At 40.7% G+C, this 18,964-nt stretch overlaps 2 protein-coding genes across 2 annotated transcripts; both read right to left on the bottom strand.

Annotated features, from left to right (window-relative positions):
* Positions 1–657: 657 nt before the first annotated feature.
* LOC138881210 (uncharacterized) lies at positions 658–1,953 on the bottom strand. The gene has a single exon (XM_070161419.1). It carries the CDS (start codon positions 1,951–1,953, stop codon positions 658–660), a length of 1,296 nt encoding a protein of 431 aa, XP_070017520.1.
* An 8,092-nt stretch (positions 1,954–10,045) lies between these two features.
* On the bottom strand, positions 10,046–10,423 carry LOC138881209 (uncharacterized). The gene has a single exon (XM_070161418.1). It carries the CDS (start codon positions 10,421–10,423, stop codon positions 10,046–10,048), a length of 378 nt encoding a protein of 125 aa, XP_070017519.1.
* Positions 10,424–18,964: the final 8,541 nt, after the last annotated feature.

Raw genomic sequence — 18,964 nt, 5'->3', positions numbered from 1 at the left:
ACAAATGTTGAGGCTTGAACTCCCATATTTTAGGACCTTGGCAATGAATTTCTCTTCAAACTGTACCGTGATATGCAGTGCCTTGTTGTGACTTAACCCTTCAGGCGGTAGTTCATCCTTGTGGAAGGTGATCTTGTGACTCTGCAGTACTTGCCCTATCATATTGGCCATCTCTCCACTGGTGATACTGTTGGGCACATAAACTTCATTCAACACCTTCATCAGAGCACTCTTATGTGCCTCTGAATTTTGCAATAGTGACATGTGGATATCTGGGTGGGGTTCTTGTTTAAATGATCGACAATAAAGTATTCTCTCGCCTGTACTTTCCTCCAAAGATCGTCCGGTCCAGTTTCAATGATAGGTTGTTTGGTAGCAGCCTCCTTGATTGATCCTCCCATATTTTCAGGTGTATAGATCCTTCCAGTTCTGGTCACCCCTTTTGTGGCACCAGATTCTTCCATCTTTGCTTTTCCATTTCGCCTAGCTTCGGCAACATAATCCCAAGGTATAGCATTGCCTTGAAAGGAGGTGTAGTTGCTACTGTCACTATGAAAGGTGTGGCCACTTCTACCTTAAATGGGACAAGTGTGGCTGCAGGTAGTGTTACTTCTAACTCAGATGGAATCGATGCGGTTCCTCAACCTCAACTGGAGGCTATACTTGGACCACAATAGGATTGATCGTGACTACGGGCTTCTTAGGATCGTCGCCCTCTTTGATAAGTCCAATTGATCCCTTAAGATCCCACTCCTCATTAGTTTCTATCACATTGATCCCTTCACCCCTATAATCTGGAAGAGGATTTTTGTGGACGTTAGGTGCAGCTTCCTTCGCATGTATGACCTTGTTATCAATTAATGACTGAATCTTATATTTCAATGTCTGACACTCATCAATGGTGTGCCCTTTCATACCAAATGATATGCTATGTTTTGTTCGGGTTGACCCATTGAGATGAATTCTCCAGGCCACAGCAGGAATAGGGATGACATAACCAACAACCTTCAATCTTTCGTACAACTGGTCCATGGGTTCAGCAATGGCGGTGTACTGTCTAGATGGTTTGCGATCAAAATTAGGTCGGGGTTTATGGTAATTTGGAAGAGTTGGAGGTGAATGATAGTAGGCTGGTTGGGTATTATAAGTGTTATAGGTGGTGGCGGGTTGAGAATATCTGAGAGGTGAGGCTTGGTATGTAGGTGGAAGTGTTTGGTATATGAGTGGAGATTTTGGGCTTTGGGCCACCATTGCTGCCCCTACTTCTTTGTTCTTTGATATGCCACCTGATTGTAGTACTTTCGTGGCCAGCAGTGCTATGAAATTTGTCACCATACCGCTTTTAATACCCTCTTCAATCCTTTCTTCGAGTTTGATGATATTGGAGAACTTATGATTCTCAATGACTATTAATCTTTCATAATACTGTGGGTCCTGTGCCCTGACAAAGAACTTGTTCATATGTTTCTCGTCTAATGCTGGTCTGACCTTGGCTGCTTCCGACCTCCACCGAGTAGCATACTCGCAGAGAGTCTCAGTTGGCTTCTTCTTTAGGTTTTGGATATAGAAGACATTCGATGTATTTTCCATATTAAACCTGAACTCCATAAAGTCTGATGCCATGCTCACCCAATTGGCCCACTTCTTAGGATTCTGGCTTATGTACCAGGATAGGGCTTCTCCGGTAAGACTTCTCATGAAGAGCTTCATTTGAATCCTTTCATCGTTTCCGACCCCCATAAGCTTGTCACAATAAGTTCTCGTATGAACCTTGGGATCACCCGTTCCGTCAAAAATTTCGAACTTGGGAGGTTTGTAACCCTCTGACAGTTTCACATCTGGTTGTATGCATAAATCCTCGAAGTTAAGACCTTCTATCCCTTTACCTCCTTCAACACCCTGAACTCGACTTGTCAACTTCTTGAGCTCCTCGACCATGTTCTTGATGCGCATGTCCTTCTCGGCGGATTCTGGTGTATAGTGTCACGCCTCTTTTTTCCTTGCGGAGTTCGGGTTTTGACATTAATAGGGAAACAACTCATTTCCTTTTGGGTATTTGAATTTGAAGAGTCGCTACTTAACAGATTTAAGGTGCGTTAGGGCACATAGATCAGATAACTCATGAAACTGGTTTACTTTACTAAAGAAATGGGTAAGGGCTCGAAAGAACCTTGAGGGGAAGGTGTTAGGTACCCCTCGCGGTCCACAACGGTATGTCCCAACTGAACTCAATTATATGAATTAGTCATTTAACAAATAGGCAGTCTAAGCACACATATAAGATAATGGAAACTTGATAGATAAGCAGTCTATGCACATATATGCAAATAAGATGAGGTAAGTCCTAGGTTTGTTAGCCTATAGGATCACATCTGTACAATACTCGGTAAGCCTTCCTCAAATAGGGGTTACACGTGGCATTAGCGCACAGGTCATCATATCCTTTACTACCCAATTACCATCCCCTTGGTCATAGCCTAAAGCGTTCTAGCAACCTTGCGATGTATCCTATGCGTACATTACCCGTCCCTTCCTTGTGGCCGTAGATGAATTTAGGACCTCTAATTTAGGCAGTTCTAGACTGTCCTAAGGTACTTAAAGGAGAAAAGTCTAGGCGATTACCAAAACAATTAAGACTGGACCAAAGACAAAGTAATTAAATGGCTCACATATTTACCTCCACGCATAGGGCAAGCAAGTGCATGTCTCAGACAATAGTGTTTTAGACATTTGAAAAGAGTCCTAATGATAGGATATCTAGGTGAACACAAATCAGAACATATGCAAAGCTTTATTAAAGCGGGAACCAATACCTAATCAGTTTGCCTACTAATTTTAGAGGGGCTGAATCTGGGCAGTTAACAGAACCACAGTTTTTGCAATTTACAAGATTTTTAATCGCCCTACAGACTTGCCTAGGGGTGCATCAATGACATCCTATGATATATAGTCGATATTCAGAAGTATAATGAAACAATAAACAATTTCAGGTAATTTAGGCACTATAAGCATGTTGTCTAGGTGCAATGACTGATTTTAAACAATGGAAACTAAATTCAATAATTTTAAAGCCGGATTGGCATGCAGACACTGATTTTCAAACCACAAACGTAGTGTCCAGAATGTAAGATTAATTTTACCATATAGGCATGGTTTCTAAATATTGAACATACCGAACCTATTTATCATGACTCCTAAGTGTAGAAATTGATTTAAGATCCTATATGCATGATATCTATAATGCATGCAAACAATCAAACAACACGATGATTTCTAATTGCAAAATTTTAGTTTGAACCCTATAGACATGATTTCTATAATGCACACAAGTGATGAACATTGAAATGTCTTATAGGCATGGTTTCTAGGAATCTAAACATTGTTTTTAAATCCTATAAGCAGGATATCTACCCATTCCCCAACAAAATGTGTATAATAATCCCTCCCAGTTTACTAATTTCCCTAATATTTGTTTAAAAAGTGAATAATATTACAAACCAAGTGTGAATAAATTACAGGAATGATAATAGTAAACTATAGGGAGCTCGGATAGGCCCAAAGCAAAACCTGGGGAACCAAGCCTTCAAACAGTCTCAATTGCCATATATCATAATGCTAGGGAGGGTATCTTAATGTGTCAAAGTTTCCAAGGGCCTCCAGGACCCAGGGCAATGCTCATACCAAAGCATCCTTTAAAGATCAACAACTTGTGCAGTGTGGAATAGCCAACCCCAGGGTGTCAAAGTTTAGAGGAGTCTCATGGACTCCAAAGCAATGCTCACACTGGAGGGGAAGGACCCTAGATGTTCCAAGAGTTGAAGTGATAGTGATTTGCAAGAATAGTTTTGAGAAAAACAGTTTTAGACATTCAGGAAAATCATAAGTAAACATAATCATTCTGTTCCTGGAACCTAGGCAAAGGTTCCAGCCAAACAAATAGCATTCAGAAATAAGGTTACTTAAGTTTATTAGCTGTTACTAAGTGACCAAACACAGAAGCAAGGTATGTTGAAGATCAAACAACCACATGTAAAGGGTAATAGAAATTGGGGAGCAAGGTAGCCAAATAGGAGATCCTGCTAGTAGGGAAGTAGACAAGAAATAGATCCAATTTTAGACATAAGAAAACATGCAAACTTGCTGAAAGCAGAACACCTAGTTTTAATTAAAAACAGAAGTCAACATGCTATAGTAGTAAACATATGTATTAGATAGGAGTAAACATAAACACATAGATTGAACATTAATTGACATGCTAGGAAACACATAGTTAGACATGTTATTGACTACTTAGTTTTGAGCAGAAGTAGCCACATAGACTGGACAGAAGTAGTCATGCTAACAAACACATGGATTGAACAGAAGTAAGTATGCTGGTAAACACACAAATTTAAACAGAAGTAACATGCTGATAAACACACAAATTTAAGCAGAAGTAGTTTGCCGATAAACACACATTTCAATTGAATGAAAATGGTAGAGGCATACCAGTTAAGGGAGCAAAAATAGAAGGTAAAGTAAGCAGGATTCAACAGCCTAGCCTTGGCTTTCAGCCGGCTAGTCCAGCAATGATCATAAATAGCAGAGAGATGAGAGGAACATTTTGTGTGTGTGAGAACTATTGTTCGTGTCTAAGGTAGAATGAGAGTGCACTCTCTCTCTCTCTCTCTCTATATATATATATATATATATATATATATATATATATATATATATAGTGTAGGTAAATAAGGCAAGAAAAATTGACATTGCAAAAATAATGTAAGGAAGTAATCAAATAATCAATCAAGCTTGATTGGGGACAGGAAATTAGGGAATTATACCATAAATAACTCTAATTGAATTTCAAATAAGGCAAGAAGTAGGCTCATCAGTCAATTAGGGTTAGAACCCTTAAATCAATTAATCAGTTTCACAAATAAGGCAACACAGGTAATCAGAGACCAATCAAAGGGTCAATCAAACCATAGATAGACAAGAGATGTCAATTAAGAATCTTAGGATTAAGGAAGACAATCAGAGACCAGTAAATTAGTTTAGTAAACAAATGAAACCCTAGATAATTAGCTAATCATTCAATTATTCAAACAATAACGGACAAGAGGTTGAAATCACACACTGAATAGTTAAACAATTGGACCAGAAGCATAACCATGCGAGAAAGATCAAACGAAACATAAAATTTCAGAAAACCTTTTGCAAGAAACGGAAGTGGAAACCCCAGATAATTAGAAAAATACTTAGGGTTAATTAGTAGCAGGAAGATTAGGAGAACATTAAATAAATAGCCATGGAAACAGAAAGTACTTCAAACATATAGAGATTCGAACAAGAGAAAGCAAAAAACCTAAAGTAGCGTAGTGCTAAAAATTGGTTAATGGTAGAAAAGTAAAAGAACCTTAAAGAAGAACCATGGGAAATTGAAAACACTTCAAATATGCAGAGGATCAAATAGCAGATAATAAAGAAATCAAACCTAAGATAAAATGGTGCAAGAAATCGACTAATAGTGAAGAAACAAGAAACTCTTTAAAGAAAAATCGACGACGAACTCAGAAACCTTCCCAATCTACAAAGATCTGGATGGATTCATGTTTGAAATGAGGGTTTTGAAGAAAGAATGAAAGGGTAAAGAGAATCCAGTCTAAACAAGAGATTTGAACTGCAAAAGCATTGAAATAGTAACACTCACAACCATAGACGGACTCTCAGAGACTCTTGAACCAGATCTGGTTAGATCTCTTTGAAATCTTTCTAGGAAATCATAAGAACAAGCAACCAGGAGACGGAGAAGATTAGTAGGAGCCTCAAACGACCATGGAAATCCATGGGCCGAGTGAAAATTGGAGGGAATATGATTAGTTTTGGGTGGCGGCGGCTAGGGTTAGGTTTAGGTCTTAGAGAGACGGAGAGGATTAGGGATTCTAGGGCGACCGTTTTGTGGATAATGGCTAGGATTTAGGGGGGGTCGTTTGGTTAAAAATGGTAAGAAGTGATGGTGGCCGTTGATCTCTATGATCAACGACCAGGATTTAGAGGGTTTGGGGCCGGGTAGGATTTAACTGGGCTAGGGGTAGTTGGTTTTGGCCTGGTCTTAGTGGATTAGGGATTTGGGCTGTTTAATTTAGGCTAAGTCCAAAAATAAAAGGGGTCATTTGTTAAATAACAATTTCATTGCTAAAATAATTTTTTTTAAAAAGTTAGTAAATTATAAAAAATGACTTTCATTCCTAGAAATGTTTTAAAATAATTACTTTATATTTTAAAAATATAAAAGGTTATTTTCTAGTAAAATAGTGTAATAATGCATGAATGAGCTATAATTGCAAAGTAATTGCAATTATAACACCAAAAACTACAAATGTGGATATTTCTAAAATAATTAAAACTTAGTACAAATGCAAATGATAAAATTAAGCTGAAAAATTATTATAAGACTATTTGTCATGCAATTAGTGATTTTTTATATAAATAAAAATATTGGAATAAATTAATTAAAATCTTTTAAAAATGCAGAAATTATGAAAAAAAATATCAGTTGATGCTAATGCATAGTTTTAAAGGCATACAGGTATTTGAAAAATATTATAGGGAAAAATTGAGTATCAACAGTTGCCCCTCTTTACCCGGGAAGGATGAAAGAGTTTTCGGGTAAAAAAATGATGGCCAATTTTGACCGATTGGGATGCTTTGAATAGAGGCCGAGCCCTAGTTTTTAAGCTGTGTACATATCCCTGACTTTACAGGAATCATGCCATGTGTAGTTCTGGACCCATCGGTGAATGAAGCTGATGGAGTTATTATAGGAATGGTAGCTAGTTTCATCAAAAGGTCTTTTTTGTGAAGGGTGATTTTCGATAGAGTTATGGTTGCGAACCCGGAATGCATCAGATGTATTATAGGGCAGATAGCTGGATATCACGGAGTAGGTTGGGTAACTGATGAGAATTTGTTATGAATGACAAAGTGAAAAATGGTACGAGCAGAAACCAGAGTGAAGGCTGCTCCTGTTTAAAGAATGGTTACCTCCGGGATCACCTGCAAACTCAAAATATGATGCATGCAAGTGTATAACTTACTGTGAGAATTTAAACATGATGCAAATTCCCTTTGGACCATGAAAGATTGTCTTTGGACATTTGAGGATGCAGACCTTAGACCATGACGTCCTAGGCCATTAATTGCGTAGTAAGGGATTCGCAAGCCATGAAATGATGTTCTCGGGCTATGCCAATGGTGCCTCCGAACCATGACGCCTTTGAATAATGCTATGTAAGTTTTGAGAGATCCTCAGGCCATAGCATGGTGTCTTCAGGCTATGAGGATGAGCCTTTGGACTATGACACCTTTGGAAAATTGGCTATATTTCAGCCATGAGATGCAATAATATGATACTGAAATCAACAAGACAAGGCTTAGTTTTGTGAGGTTGAGGGCACAGCTTAGCTCGAAAGAGGAGCAAATAGATAGTGTCGGAATAGAGCAACTTTTATGCATGGAGGGATAATGTTTAGTTCCATGAGAAGGCAGTGCTTAGCCTTATGCCGATATGAAGGCAGGGCTTAGCCTCATGGAGATGGAGACAGGGCTTAGTCTCATGCAAAGAGAAGGCAGTGCTTAGCCTTATGCAAGATGGAGCCAGGGCTTAGCCTCATGCAAGATTCGGGACAAGGCTTAGTCCCATGCAAATGGAAGGCAATGCTTAGCCTTATGCAAAATGGAAGCAGGGCTTAGCCTCATGCAGATGCGGGATAGGGCTTATTCCCATGCAGATGGAAGGCAGTGCTTAGCCTTATGCAAAATGGAGGTAGGCATTAGCCTCATGAAAGGTGCGGGACAGGGCTTAGTCCCATGCAGATGGAAGGCAGATCTTAGCCTTATGCGGATATGAAGGTAGAGATTAGCCTCATGCAGATGGAGACAGAGCTTAGTCTCATGCAAGATGCGGGACAGGGCTTAGTCCCATGTAAATGGAAGGTAGTGCTTCGCCTTACTCAAATATGGAGGCAGGCTTAGCCTCATGCAAGGTTCGGGACAGGGCTTAATCCTATGCAAATAGAAGGCAATTCTTAGCCTTATGCATTGAACAGTTGGCAAATAGGAGTAGAGTATTTCTTAGCTGGAGATATATTCGATGTCTAGTAGCCCGATTGCTAGTGATTTTGCTATGTGTATATTTTTGCGAATGCTATTGTTATGTCAGATGTGCTTGGACTGAAAGAAAAATTGTAAGTTTTGTAAGGGGAGTTTGGTTCATGCCTCAATCTAATGGCTTTGCTCTGCTCCGTTCTGGAGGCCTTGTTTGAGTTTCCCTAGGTAACACCTGGCTGTTACGGAAATAGATATTTTGAAAATATGCAATTATTGATGAAAATAGAGTTATTTTCAGGAAGTGAAATATCAAGTAGTTTAGATGAACTGATGACTGTAACACATTTCAGAGAAATTATAACTTTCTTGTTTTATAATTTTGAAGGTCCTCCTCAAAATTCTGCCCCAGTTTAGTAAATGATCCTTCGGCCGTTTGTGAGTGACGAAACTTGTTGAACCTTCTTTGGAATTATGAGAATCCTTACCAAAATTCTGCCTTAATTTCTTAACCAATTTATGATTTTCTAGCATGTAATGGCGTCGGCTGGACTTGCTTCGGAATTTCGAGGGTCCTCCCCAAAATTCTGCCTTAGTTTCCGGTTCTGGGTGGAAATAAAATTTTTATTATGATATGACCAAACCCACAAGGCTTCCTATGTATCCCCTCTTAAACGGGAATCAGGTCGAGCGTAGTTCAATTACATCAGGTGAAGAAATGTAAACAATCTAAACATAGTATCTCTTGACTGCGTCTGAATTGATTGGTTTTGGCCAGACTTCTCCATTTATTTCTGCGAGTATGTGTGCTCCTCCTATTAACACCCAGTGAACCATGTAGGGACCTTGCCAGTTGGGAGAGAATTTCCCTTTAGCTTCATCTTGATGCGGGAAGATCTTCTTCAGCACCAGGTGTCCTGGTGCAAACTGTCTTGGTTTGACCCTTTTGTTGAAAGCTCTTGACATTCTGTTTTGATAAAGCTGATCGTGACATAGTGCATTCATTCTTTTTCCATCTATGAGGGCTAGTTACTCATAGCAACTCCTTTTCCATTCTGCATCACTGAGTTCGGCTTTTTGTATGATCCTTAATGAAGGAATTTCTACCTCGGCGGGAATGACAACCTCAGTACAATAAACCAATAAGTAGGGAGTTACCCCAGTTGACGTGCGAACTGTAGTGCGGTACTCCAATAAAGCAAAAGGTAACTTCTCGTGCAATTGCTTGTGATTTTCTACCATCTTCCTTAGTATCTTCTTGATATTCTTGTTAGCGGCTTCTACAGCTCTGTTCATCTGAGGTCTATAGGCTATGGAATTCTTGTGCTTGATTTTGAAAGTCTCACATATTGTCTTCATCAGATCACTGTTGAGATTTGAGGCATTTCCAGTGATGATTGATTCTGGAACTCCAAACTGGCAAATAATCCGATCACGGACAAAATCTGCCACGACTTTCTGAGTTACTGCCTTGTAAGATGCTGTTTCGACCTATTTGGTGAAGTAATCAATAGCTATCAAGATTAACCGATGCCCATTTGAGGTGGTGGGATCGATTGGACCAATGACATCCATTCCCCAGGTGGCGAATGGCCAACGTGAGGTTGTTGCATTGAGCTCATTTGGTGGCACTTTTATCATATCGGCATGCACTTGACACTGGTAGCATTTTCTAACACACTGGATGCAATCTGTCTCCATGGTCATCCAAAAATAACCAGCCCTAAGTATCTTTTTTGTCCATGACAAAACCATTCATATGCGGGCCACAGGTCCTAATATGTATCTCCTCAAGAAGCTTAGAAATGTCTTTTGCGTCGACACACCTTAGCAATCCCAAATTAGTAGTTCTTCTGTACATGTTTCCTCCGCTATGGAAGAAACTATTAGACAACCTCCAAAGCGTACGCTTCTGATTATGATTCACATGCTCCGAATATTCTCCTTTTGCCAAATATTATTTGATATCATGAAACCAAGGCTTTGCGTCTGTTTCTTCTTCAACATGGGCACAATACGCCGGCTGGCTATGGATCCTCATTGGGATGGGATTGATGAAGTTCTTGTCAGGATGATGTATCATGGATGACAAGGTGGCCAATGCATTGGCAAACTCGTTCAGAATTCTGGGAACATGCCTAAACTCCATCTTCGTGATCCTCTTTCTCAATTCATGTACATGGTGTAGATATGACAATATCTTGGAATTCTTGGTGTCCCATTCTCCTTGTACCTGGTGCACAAGCAGATCTGAATCACCGATAACCAGCAGTTCCTGAATATTCATGTCGATTGCCATGTTGAGCCCTAGTATGCAGGCTTCATACTCTGCCATGTTGTTGGCACAAGGAAATCTGAGTTTAGTGGATACCGAATAATGTTGACCTATTTTTGATACCCAACTGCTCCAATACCCACTCCTTTGAAGTTCACAGTTGCATCAAAGAACATCCTCCAACCGTTGGAAGCTTCAGTAATGTTTTCTCTTACGAATGATACTTCTTAATCGGGAAAATACATTTTCAGGGGTTCGTAATCTCCTTTCACGGGATTTTCAGCAAGATGATCTGCCTCTGCATGTCCCTTGACTGCTTTCTGAGTCCCATAAACTATGTCGAATTCGCTCAATATGATTTGCCACTTAGCCAGCTTGCCAGTGGGCATGGGTTTCTGTAAGACATATTTCAAGGGATCCATCCTTGATATGAGGTATATTGTGTAGGCGCAGAAGTAAAGCCTCAGCTTCTGAGCTATCCAAGTTAGAGCGCAAGAGGTACATTCCAATAGAGAGTATCGCGCTTCATATGGAGTGAACTTTTTACTCAGGTAATAGATAGCCTGTTCCTTCCTCCCTGTCTCGTCGTACTGCCCCAAAATGCAACCGAAGTCTCCATCTAGAACTGCAAGGTAGAGTAGCAAGGGTCTACCTGGCTCTAGCGGGACCAATACTGGTGGTGTGGACATGTACTCCTTGATTTTGTCGAAAGCTTTCTGACAATCTTCGGTCCAACTTGTTTCGGCATCTTTCCTCGATATCTTGAAGGTGGGTTCACATATAACTGTGGACTGTGCTATGAAGCGACTGATATAGTTGAGACATCCTAGGAAGTTCAACACGCCCTTCTTGCTCCTAGGTGGCAGTAACTCTTGAATAACCTTAACTTTTGACGGGTCCAACTCGATCCCTCAGCGGTGACAATGAATCCCAATAGCTTTCTTGTGGGAACTCTGAATGCACATTTTTCGGGGTTCAGTTTCAAGTTGTACCTCCTTAACCTGTCAAAGAACTTTCTCAAGTCTGCTATGTGATCTACATCCCTCTTGGATTTGATAATGACGTCATCAACATACACCTCAATTTCTTTGTGTATCATATCATGGAATATTGTTGTCATGGCTCAAGTAAATAGCCGCAACATTCTTTAGACCAAATGGCATAATCTTATAGCAGTATACCCCCCATGATGTAATAAAAGTTGTTTTCTCTACGTCTTCTTCATCCATTTAGATCTAGTGATAACCCGAAAAATAATCTACAAAGGATTGGAGCTCATGCTTGGTGTAATTGTCGATTAAGATATGTATATTTGGCAGTGGGAAGTCGTATTTGGGACTTGCTCTGTTTAAGTCTCTATAGTCAACACATACTTTGACTTTCCCATCTTTCTTCGAAACTGACACAATGTTGGCTAACCAGGTTGGGTACTCAACCACCTTGAGGACATTAGCTTTGATCTACTTAGTAACTTTCTTTTTTATTTTCAGGCTCATATCTGGTTTGAACTTTCTGAGTTTCTGCTTCACTGGCGGACACATTGGATTGGTAGGTAATTTATGAGCCACTATAGCTGTGCTTAGACCGGTCGTGTCATCATATGACCATGCAAAGATATCCTTATACTCTTTCAAGAAATGGATGTACTCTTCCTTCTATGTCGGTGATAAGTGAATGCTTATGCGAGTCTCCTTGACGATTTTGTCGTCTCCCAAATTTACTGCTTCGGTTTAGTCCAGGTTGGACTTAGGTTTATTTTCAAAGTTCTCAACCTCTATGACAACTTCCTCATCTATTTCATCCTCTTCTTCTGAGTCACTATCCTTATGTTGCGTTGTCCATTACATGTCACATTCACCGGTTCATCAAGAAAGGTAATAATAATATTGTAGAAATAAAATGTGAAATGTAATAATGAATAATAAATAGCAATGCATTGATTAAATTGGTTATCTATTGCAAATACGGCTCGATGAATCGAGCAATTATTTTGAAACAAAATGCATCTTTAAAATAAAATTATTGAAACATCTGAAATGCCTAGCATGGCTATAGAATTAAATTAGGCTAAATTCGAAGCTACTAAGGGACTCGGTGAGCCGGGGATGGTGTGGCGGTCCAATTCCTGAGAACGACTCCCTTTTCCACAGCCCAGCTAAAGTTTCTTCCTCTGCCGTTCCCTATATTGTATTAGCCTGGTGAAAAGTTTGACCCAGATGTGGCACTGGTTGCTCGAGAGGGTAATAAGATCCATGCCATGGAGGCGACCAATCGTCATACTCTTGCCATGTATACTGGTATCCGAGCCCAAAGTTAGTACCATGACGTTTCAGCTGTATAGGTTTGGTAATGCCCTGGAGATTCTTCCCAAGACCTTTGCCAGGTTCATACCCAGACCATGCTAGTATGCATTCTATTTTGTTACTCCACCATTTGTCTTTCTCAATGACATTGACATGTTCGATGTGGTGATAAGTTTCCCCTGCTAGCCTTTTTCTGTTCCCGATAACCGGGATGGTTTGACTGGTGTAAATGGGGTTACTCCCATCTCCGTTAATAATCATCTCCTGATGGTTCCATTCAAACTTTACGTCCTGATGTAGTGTTGAAGACATAACCCCAGCGGCATGTATCCAAGGTCGACCCAACAGAAGATTATATGTAGCTGATATGTCAAGCACTTGGAATTCAACATCAAACCAAGTTGGCCACATCTGCAGACAAAGATTAATCTCCCTAATCGTGACTCTTTGAGACCCATCAAAGGCTTTCACGTTAATACTTCCTACCAGTATTTCATGGAAAACTTTGCCTAGTCTTTTTCAGAGTATCCAACGAATAAATGTTGAGGCTTGAACCTCAATCAATCAGGAATCTGGCAGTGAATTTGTCTTTAAATTGTACCGTGATATGCAATGCTCAGTTATGATTCAACCCTTCAGGCAGTAATTCATCCTCGTGGAAGGTGATCTTATGACTTTCCAGTACCCGACCTACCATGTTGGCCATTTCTCCGTAGGTGATATTGTTGGGTACGTAAGCTTCATTTAAAACCTTCATCAAAGCATTCTTGCGGACCTCTAAATTTTGCAATAGTGATAGGATGGTTATCTGAACAGGGGTTTTATTCAAATGATCGATGACGGAGTATTCCCTCGCCTGTACTTTCCTCCAAAGATCATCTGGCCCTGTTTCAATGAAAGGTTGCTTGGTAGTGGCCTCCTTACTCGATCCTCCCAAGTGTTCATGTGTATAGACCCTTCCGGTTCTGCTCATTCCTTGTGCAGCATCAGATTCTCCCATCTTTGCCTTTCCCTTTCGCCTAGCCTTGGCAACGTAATCCCAAGGTTTTGCTTTGGAAGGTGTGGTTGATATTGTCATTGTGAAAGGTGTGGCCACTTCTACCTAAAATGGAATAGGTGTGGTTGCAGTTGGAGCTACCTCTACGTTAAATGGAACCGATATGGCTACCTCAATCTCGACTCGCGACTGCATCTATACTACAATAGGGGTAAGTGTGACAGGATGTTTAAAGTCATTGCCCTCTCGAATAAGCCCGATTGACCCCTCAGGATCTCATTCTTCATCCATTTATATAACATATATCCCACCGCCCCTTTGATCTAGGAGTGGATTGTTGTGGATGTTGGGTGTATGACCTTGTTGTCAATCAATGTCTGGAATTTATCTTTCAATATTCGGCACTCGTCAATGGCGTGCCCCTTCATACCGGAATGGTATGCATAGGTTTTGTTTGGGTTGACCTATTGAGATGATTTCTCCACTGCCACAGTAAGAATAGGAGTGACATAACCAGTGGCTTTCAGCCTTTCATACAGCTGGTCGATAGATTCAACAATAGGGGTGTATTATTTGGGTGGTTTGCGATCAATGTTAGGTTGGGGTCTTGGGTAGTTTTGGCGAGTCAGAAGTGACTGAAAATGAGATGGTTGGGAGTTATAGGTGTGATAGGCAGTGGCTGGTTGGGAATATCTGGGAGATGAGGGTTGGTATGTGGGTGGAGGTGTTTGGCATGTGAGTGGAGATTTTGGGCCTTGAGCCACCATTACTGCCCTCATGTCTCTCTTCTTTGATATGCCACATGATTGTAATGCTTTGTTCGTGGCCTGTAATGCCTCGAAATTTGTCACCATTCCGCTTTTGATACCTTCTTCAATCCTTTCTCCGAGTTTAATGATATTGGAGAATTTGTGATTCTCAATGACCATTAACCTTTCATAATTCTGTGGGTCATGTTCCATGACAAAGAACTTGTTCATTTGTTCTTCTTCTAGTGTTGGTCTGTCCTTGGCTGCTTCTAACCTCCACCAGGTAGAAGACTCACGGAAGGTCTTAGTTGGCTTCTTCTTTAAATTATGGATGTAGAAGACATCCGGTGCATTCTCCATGTTGAACCTGAGCAGTCCATAAACTTTGATGTCATACTCACCCGATTGGCCCATTTCTTAGGGTTTTAGATTAAGTACTAGGATAGGGCATCTCCAGTAAAACTTCTCATGAAGAGCTTCATTCAGATCCTTTCATCTTTTTTGACCCCCACGAGCTTGTCACAGTAAGTTCTAAAATGAACCTTGGGATCACCTGTTCTGTCAAACATCTCAAACTTAGGAGGTTTGTAACCCTCGGTAGTTTCAGGTCCGGTTGTATGCATAGATCCTCATAATTCAAACCTTCTATCCTTTTGCCTCCTTCGACACCCTGAACTCGACTTGTCAATTTCTTGAGTTCCTCAGCCATGTTCTTGATGAGAAGGTCCTATTCAGCGGATTCTGGTGTATAGGAGATTGGTTGAATAGAGTAAGGTATGGTTTCCACATATATAGGGTTGTTTTGGTGAGTGCCAGGGATTTGGGTGTAGTGGTGATCGTTGGTTGAGTTTGAGGATCGGGAATGGGTTGTGGTGTGTTCTGAGGAGTGTGATAGGTGGTGACTTGTGGGTACTAGATTGGTTGATGGTGGTGTTGTGGTGGAGTTGGTATCGATAAAGGATTGAGATTTTGAGGCGGAGTTGCATATTGATACGGTGCATGAGGGTTTTGTGGATGCTGGTTTGGTGTATTTTGGTGAGGTTCTGGGTTTTTGGTGTTTTGTTGGTTGATATCGGGGACGTTCAGGGTGAGGGATAGGTTTGCTAAGTTGTGGACCTGCTCAAGTTCTCCCTGTAACTCCAGTATCTTTTGGTCCAACTATAAAACTAAATCATTTGGTCTCGGAGTACTCCGACCGTCTAAAGTTTCTGCATTCTCTGCATTTTCCTTTCAAATACCACTTTAGTCATCCATTTTAGCCTTCCCTCTGCTCTTTGTATTACTTGGAGGAGGAGGAGGTGGACGACCTCTAGATCTGGTGTGATATACTGATGATGCCAGTATGTGCGAACCAACCTTAGGGGATGGGAATAATAAAGAATAAAGAAAAACAAAAGGTAAACAAGTCAGTAAGGGCTCTGAAAAGTTTGCGGTATTTAAACCCATATTGCGGGAATGTAAATTCGCGTCCTAAATTGGGAGCCTCTCTGTGCCCGAGGTGGGCCTAGCGAAAAATATATTTGGAGAAATTCAGTGCCAATAATTGATTCATTTCATTAATGTTAAATATAGACGACCAAAAACGACACTAAATAAGATAATGTTACTAATGACACTTGGCCTTATTACATAAAAAAAGCAAGTAAACCTAATCTACTTGGTCCCAAAAGTATCCTCTCCGAGCTGGATGCTCTTGTCGATCAGTTCCCCCAGCTCGTGTAGGTTCAATAGTAGGAATGCCCTAGCCAAATGTCCTCCTTTGTTTCCCTCAGCGTTCTGGCAATCGGTGACTCTCTTTCTCATTTTCCCCTCCAATTCCATCAAACTGTACTCTAGATATTCCAGCCTTTCGCTGGATTTAACAGCTCTCTCTTTCCACTCATTGATTATTTCTAGGTCGGCTTTATGCTGCTCTATACGCTCAGCTTCAGACTCATGAATTATTTTGCGCAGCTTGTTATACTTCACTTGTGCTTCGGCAACCTCATCTATGATCTTGTTTCCTAGACCAACCCTTGGATCGAATATTCCTGCTGTGTTATCATCCAACCATGAGGATATGTGTGACCCACATGATATCGGTCCTGCTCGATGGTATCCTTTTACACAATAATCTTCAAAGTCCACATATGTTGTGCTTCATTCTTGTATAGGATGGCGTCACCCTAAAAATTAGCTATGAAGTGACTCATTTTAATGACTCGTTGTATGACCTATCTCCTGCTTGCCTATCTAATAACCCTGAGGGCGCATAAGGGTATATGCCCCTTAACCCAATCTACACCAAGTGTAGAACAACCCTGGATTTGATGATGAACTCGTTGGTGGGGAACCTCTCGAACATCCACTGAACCTGGTCCTCAGTTAACTTGTTGAAAAACTCCTTAGGTTGAGCAAACATATCCAGAATATAAGTCATTCTCTTAGGGTGATGGAAAGCTATGTGATCATTCCAAGGCCTTCGTGGAAACTCTTGGCGGTATTGACCCCTTTGGAGATGTTCTAACAACCAAACCTGTAACAGCAAATTCCAACCCGCAAAGAATCTGAACCCCTTCTGACAGCGTTCCAAGGCCCGGTACATATCTGCAATGATCATAGGGACAATGGTATACATTTGCCCCTCGATCCCGTCCATCAAAGTTTTGGCAACCATGGCCAGCCTGGTATGGATTCTATCCCCTTGGATCGGGAACACCAACATGCCCAAGAAACATACAATGAACACGAAGACCCTACAATGAACCCAGCCCAAGGAGGTGATTGAGAACTCATCATCAAAAGTACGGTAAGAGTTATTGTGACCGCATCGTTCATAGAGGAAGTCGAAAGGTATGTAGGAGTTTTCAGACTCTCTAAGTCATCATTTTTCTTCAGCCCCATCATCTTAAGGAATCCTCTAGTGGTGCGATTTTCAGGTGCTAATAAACCAGGGCTATCCCAAGGCAACCCAGCAAATCCCCCCTTTTTCTTCCAAAAGAGGGGTCATTTCTATGTCCCCAGAGCGAAACACAACCCTTTCCTTGTCCCAAAACATGGTGGCAGCCTCGATCAACATTTTGTTTGGCTGAAGATCCAATAGAGAACGCAAATTTTCTAAGACTCGTTTCATATGATTTTGGTCACTTGAGGGAAGGTCCCTCCACCATTCTAGCAAAAGTGAAGGTATGCTACTGACCATGCCGAATCTGGGGACTTCGTACCTCATTTTCTGAAAAGCAAAAGGTGGTTAGGCCATTTCCCCTCCAGGTTCATTTATTTATACAAGAATGATTAGCATATTGGCATTTATTTCTCCAAATTAATGCATACAATCGTGATCGTGTCTGTTGGGATTATGCAAAACCCGATGGACTTTTGGGTTAGGCTTGTCTTAAAAGTTTATTATGTGGATAGCATATTAACCTGGCTAGGTTTGACCATTGTATATGGCAAAATTGGAGGGTCCAATTTTCCGTCGTTGTGATGCCTCGTAAGCACATTTCATAGGTTCGAGACTATGGTTGAGGTCCACCCCCAAACGCTATCGACGCTCGACCTCGGGTAGTGCAGACCAATGGTTATGATGAAAAAGTGGGCAGTTCCCAAGGCGGATAACTAGAACTAACAAATCCTAGCAAGCTAAGTTCATACCCGAATCATGGCATCAACTAGCTGTCCCATCTCCATATCTTTTTAATAAATGTATTTGTGCTATGTTGGGGTTCCCCCTCATATATACAGGGGATCCTTGTCACTTTGTAAACACCTGATGCTCAATACTAAATACACAAGAACATTCTCTCTGCTATCTAACATATTTTTTTGATCTCATTGCTTCCATTTATTACTTACATTCATTGTATTCTATTTATTGTTCTTCATTTAATGCTTATCATTGGCCATAAAGATCTGTCATTAATTTTATTATAACTGTTAGTTGTCCATCGACTACCCTAAATCACTCTAAGCTGGCCATCTGACTTGACCCCGAGGTCTCGAATAAGCAAGCTCGAGGCCCCGATTGACATCCATTTGGTTTGGTTAACATCTTGTTTTTAATCTCTTATCTTGATTTCTAACCTTTTACCTAGCATCCATTGATTATCAACTAGCATACAAATAGATCACGTAATTTTAGAACATCATAGTCAAATTTAATTGTTATTACCATTTTCACGATAAACAGTTTGGAGCCCATCGCGGGGATAAAAATAATAGTGATTATTTTCTTGCCGGTTTAACTACATAACGCAGGTTACCTTTCACACTTTTTCTTGTCCAAGATCTTTGATTTCAGGTCAAGATGCCTAAACCAGTAAATTTACCTGAAAATAACAGCTTCAAAAACTATGGAAAGGGTGGTATGGTTATTTCAGGTATGGGTGTGCCGCCGCAAAACCCTGAGAGTACACCGGAATAGATTCCCAAGGGTATGACCTCATGTGATGCCCAATACGTTAATGATGGTCCTCACATTAACAAGGGAGCACGCCGAAAGATTCAGCGGGAAACTTGGAAAAATCCAACCAGGGCAAAAGGAAAGATTCCTCGACATGTCGTTCAAATGATT

This window comes from Nicotiana sylvestris, chromosome 11 (genome assembly GCF_000393655.2).
Source record: "Nicotiana sylvestris chromosome 11, ASM39365v2, whole genome shotgun sequence".
In the NCBI taxonomy this organism is placed as follows: Eukaryota; Viridiplantae; Streptophyta; class Magnoliopsida; order Solanales; family Solanaceae; genus Nicotiana; species Nicotiana sylvestris.
The sequence above is the reverse complement of the archived record's forward strand: the minus strand, read 5'-3'. Positions and strand labels throughout refer to the sequence as shown.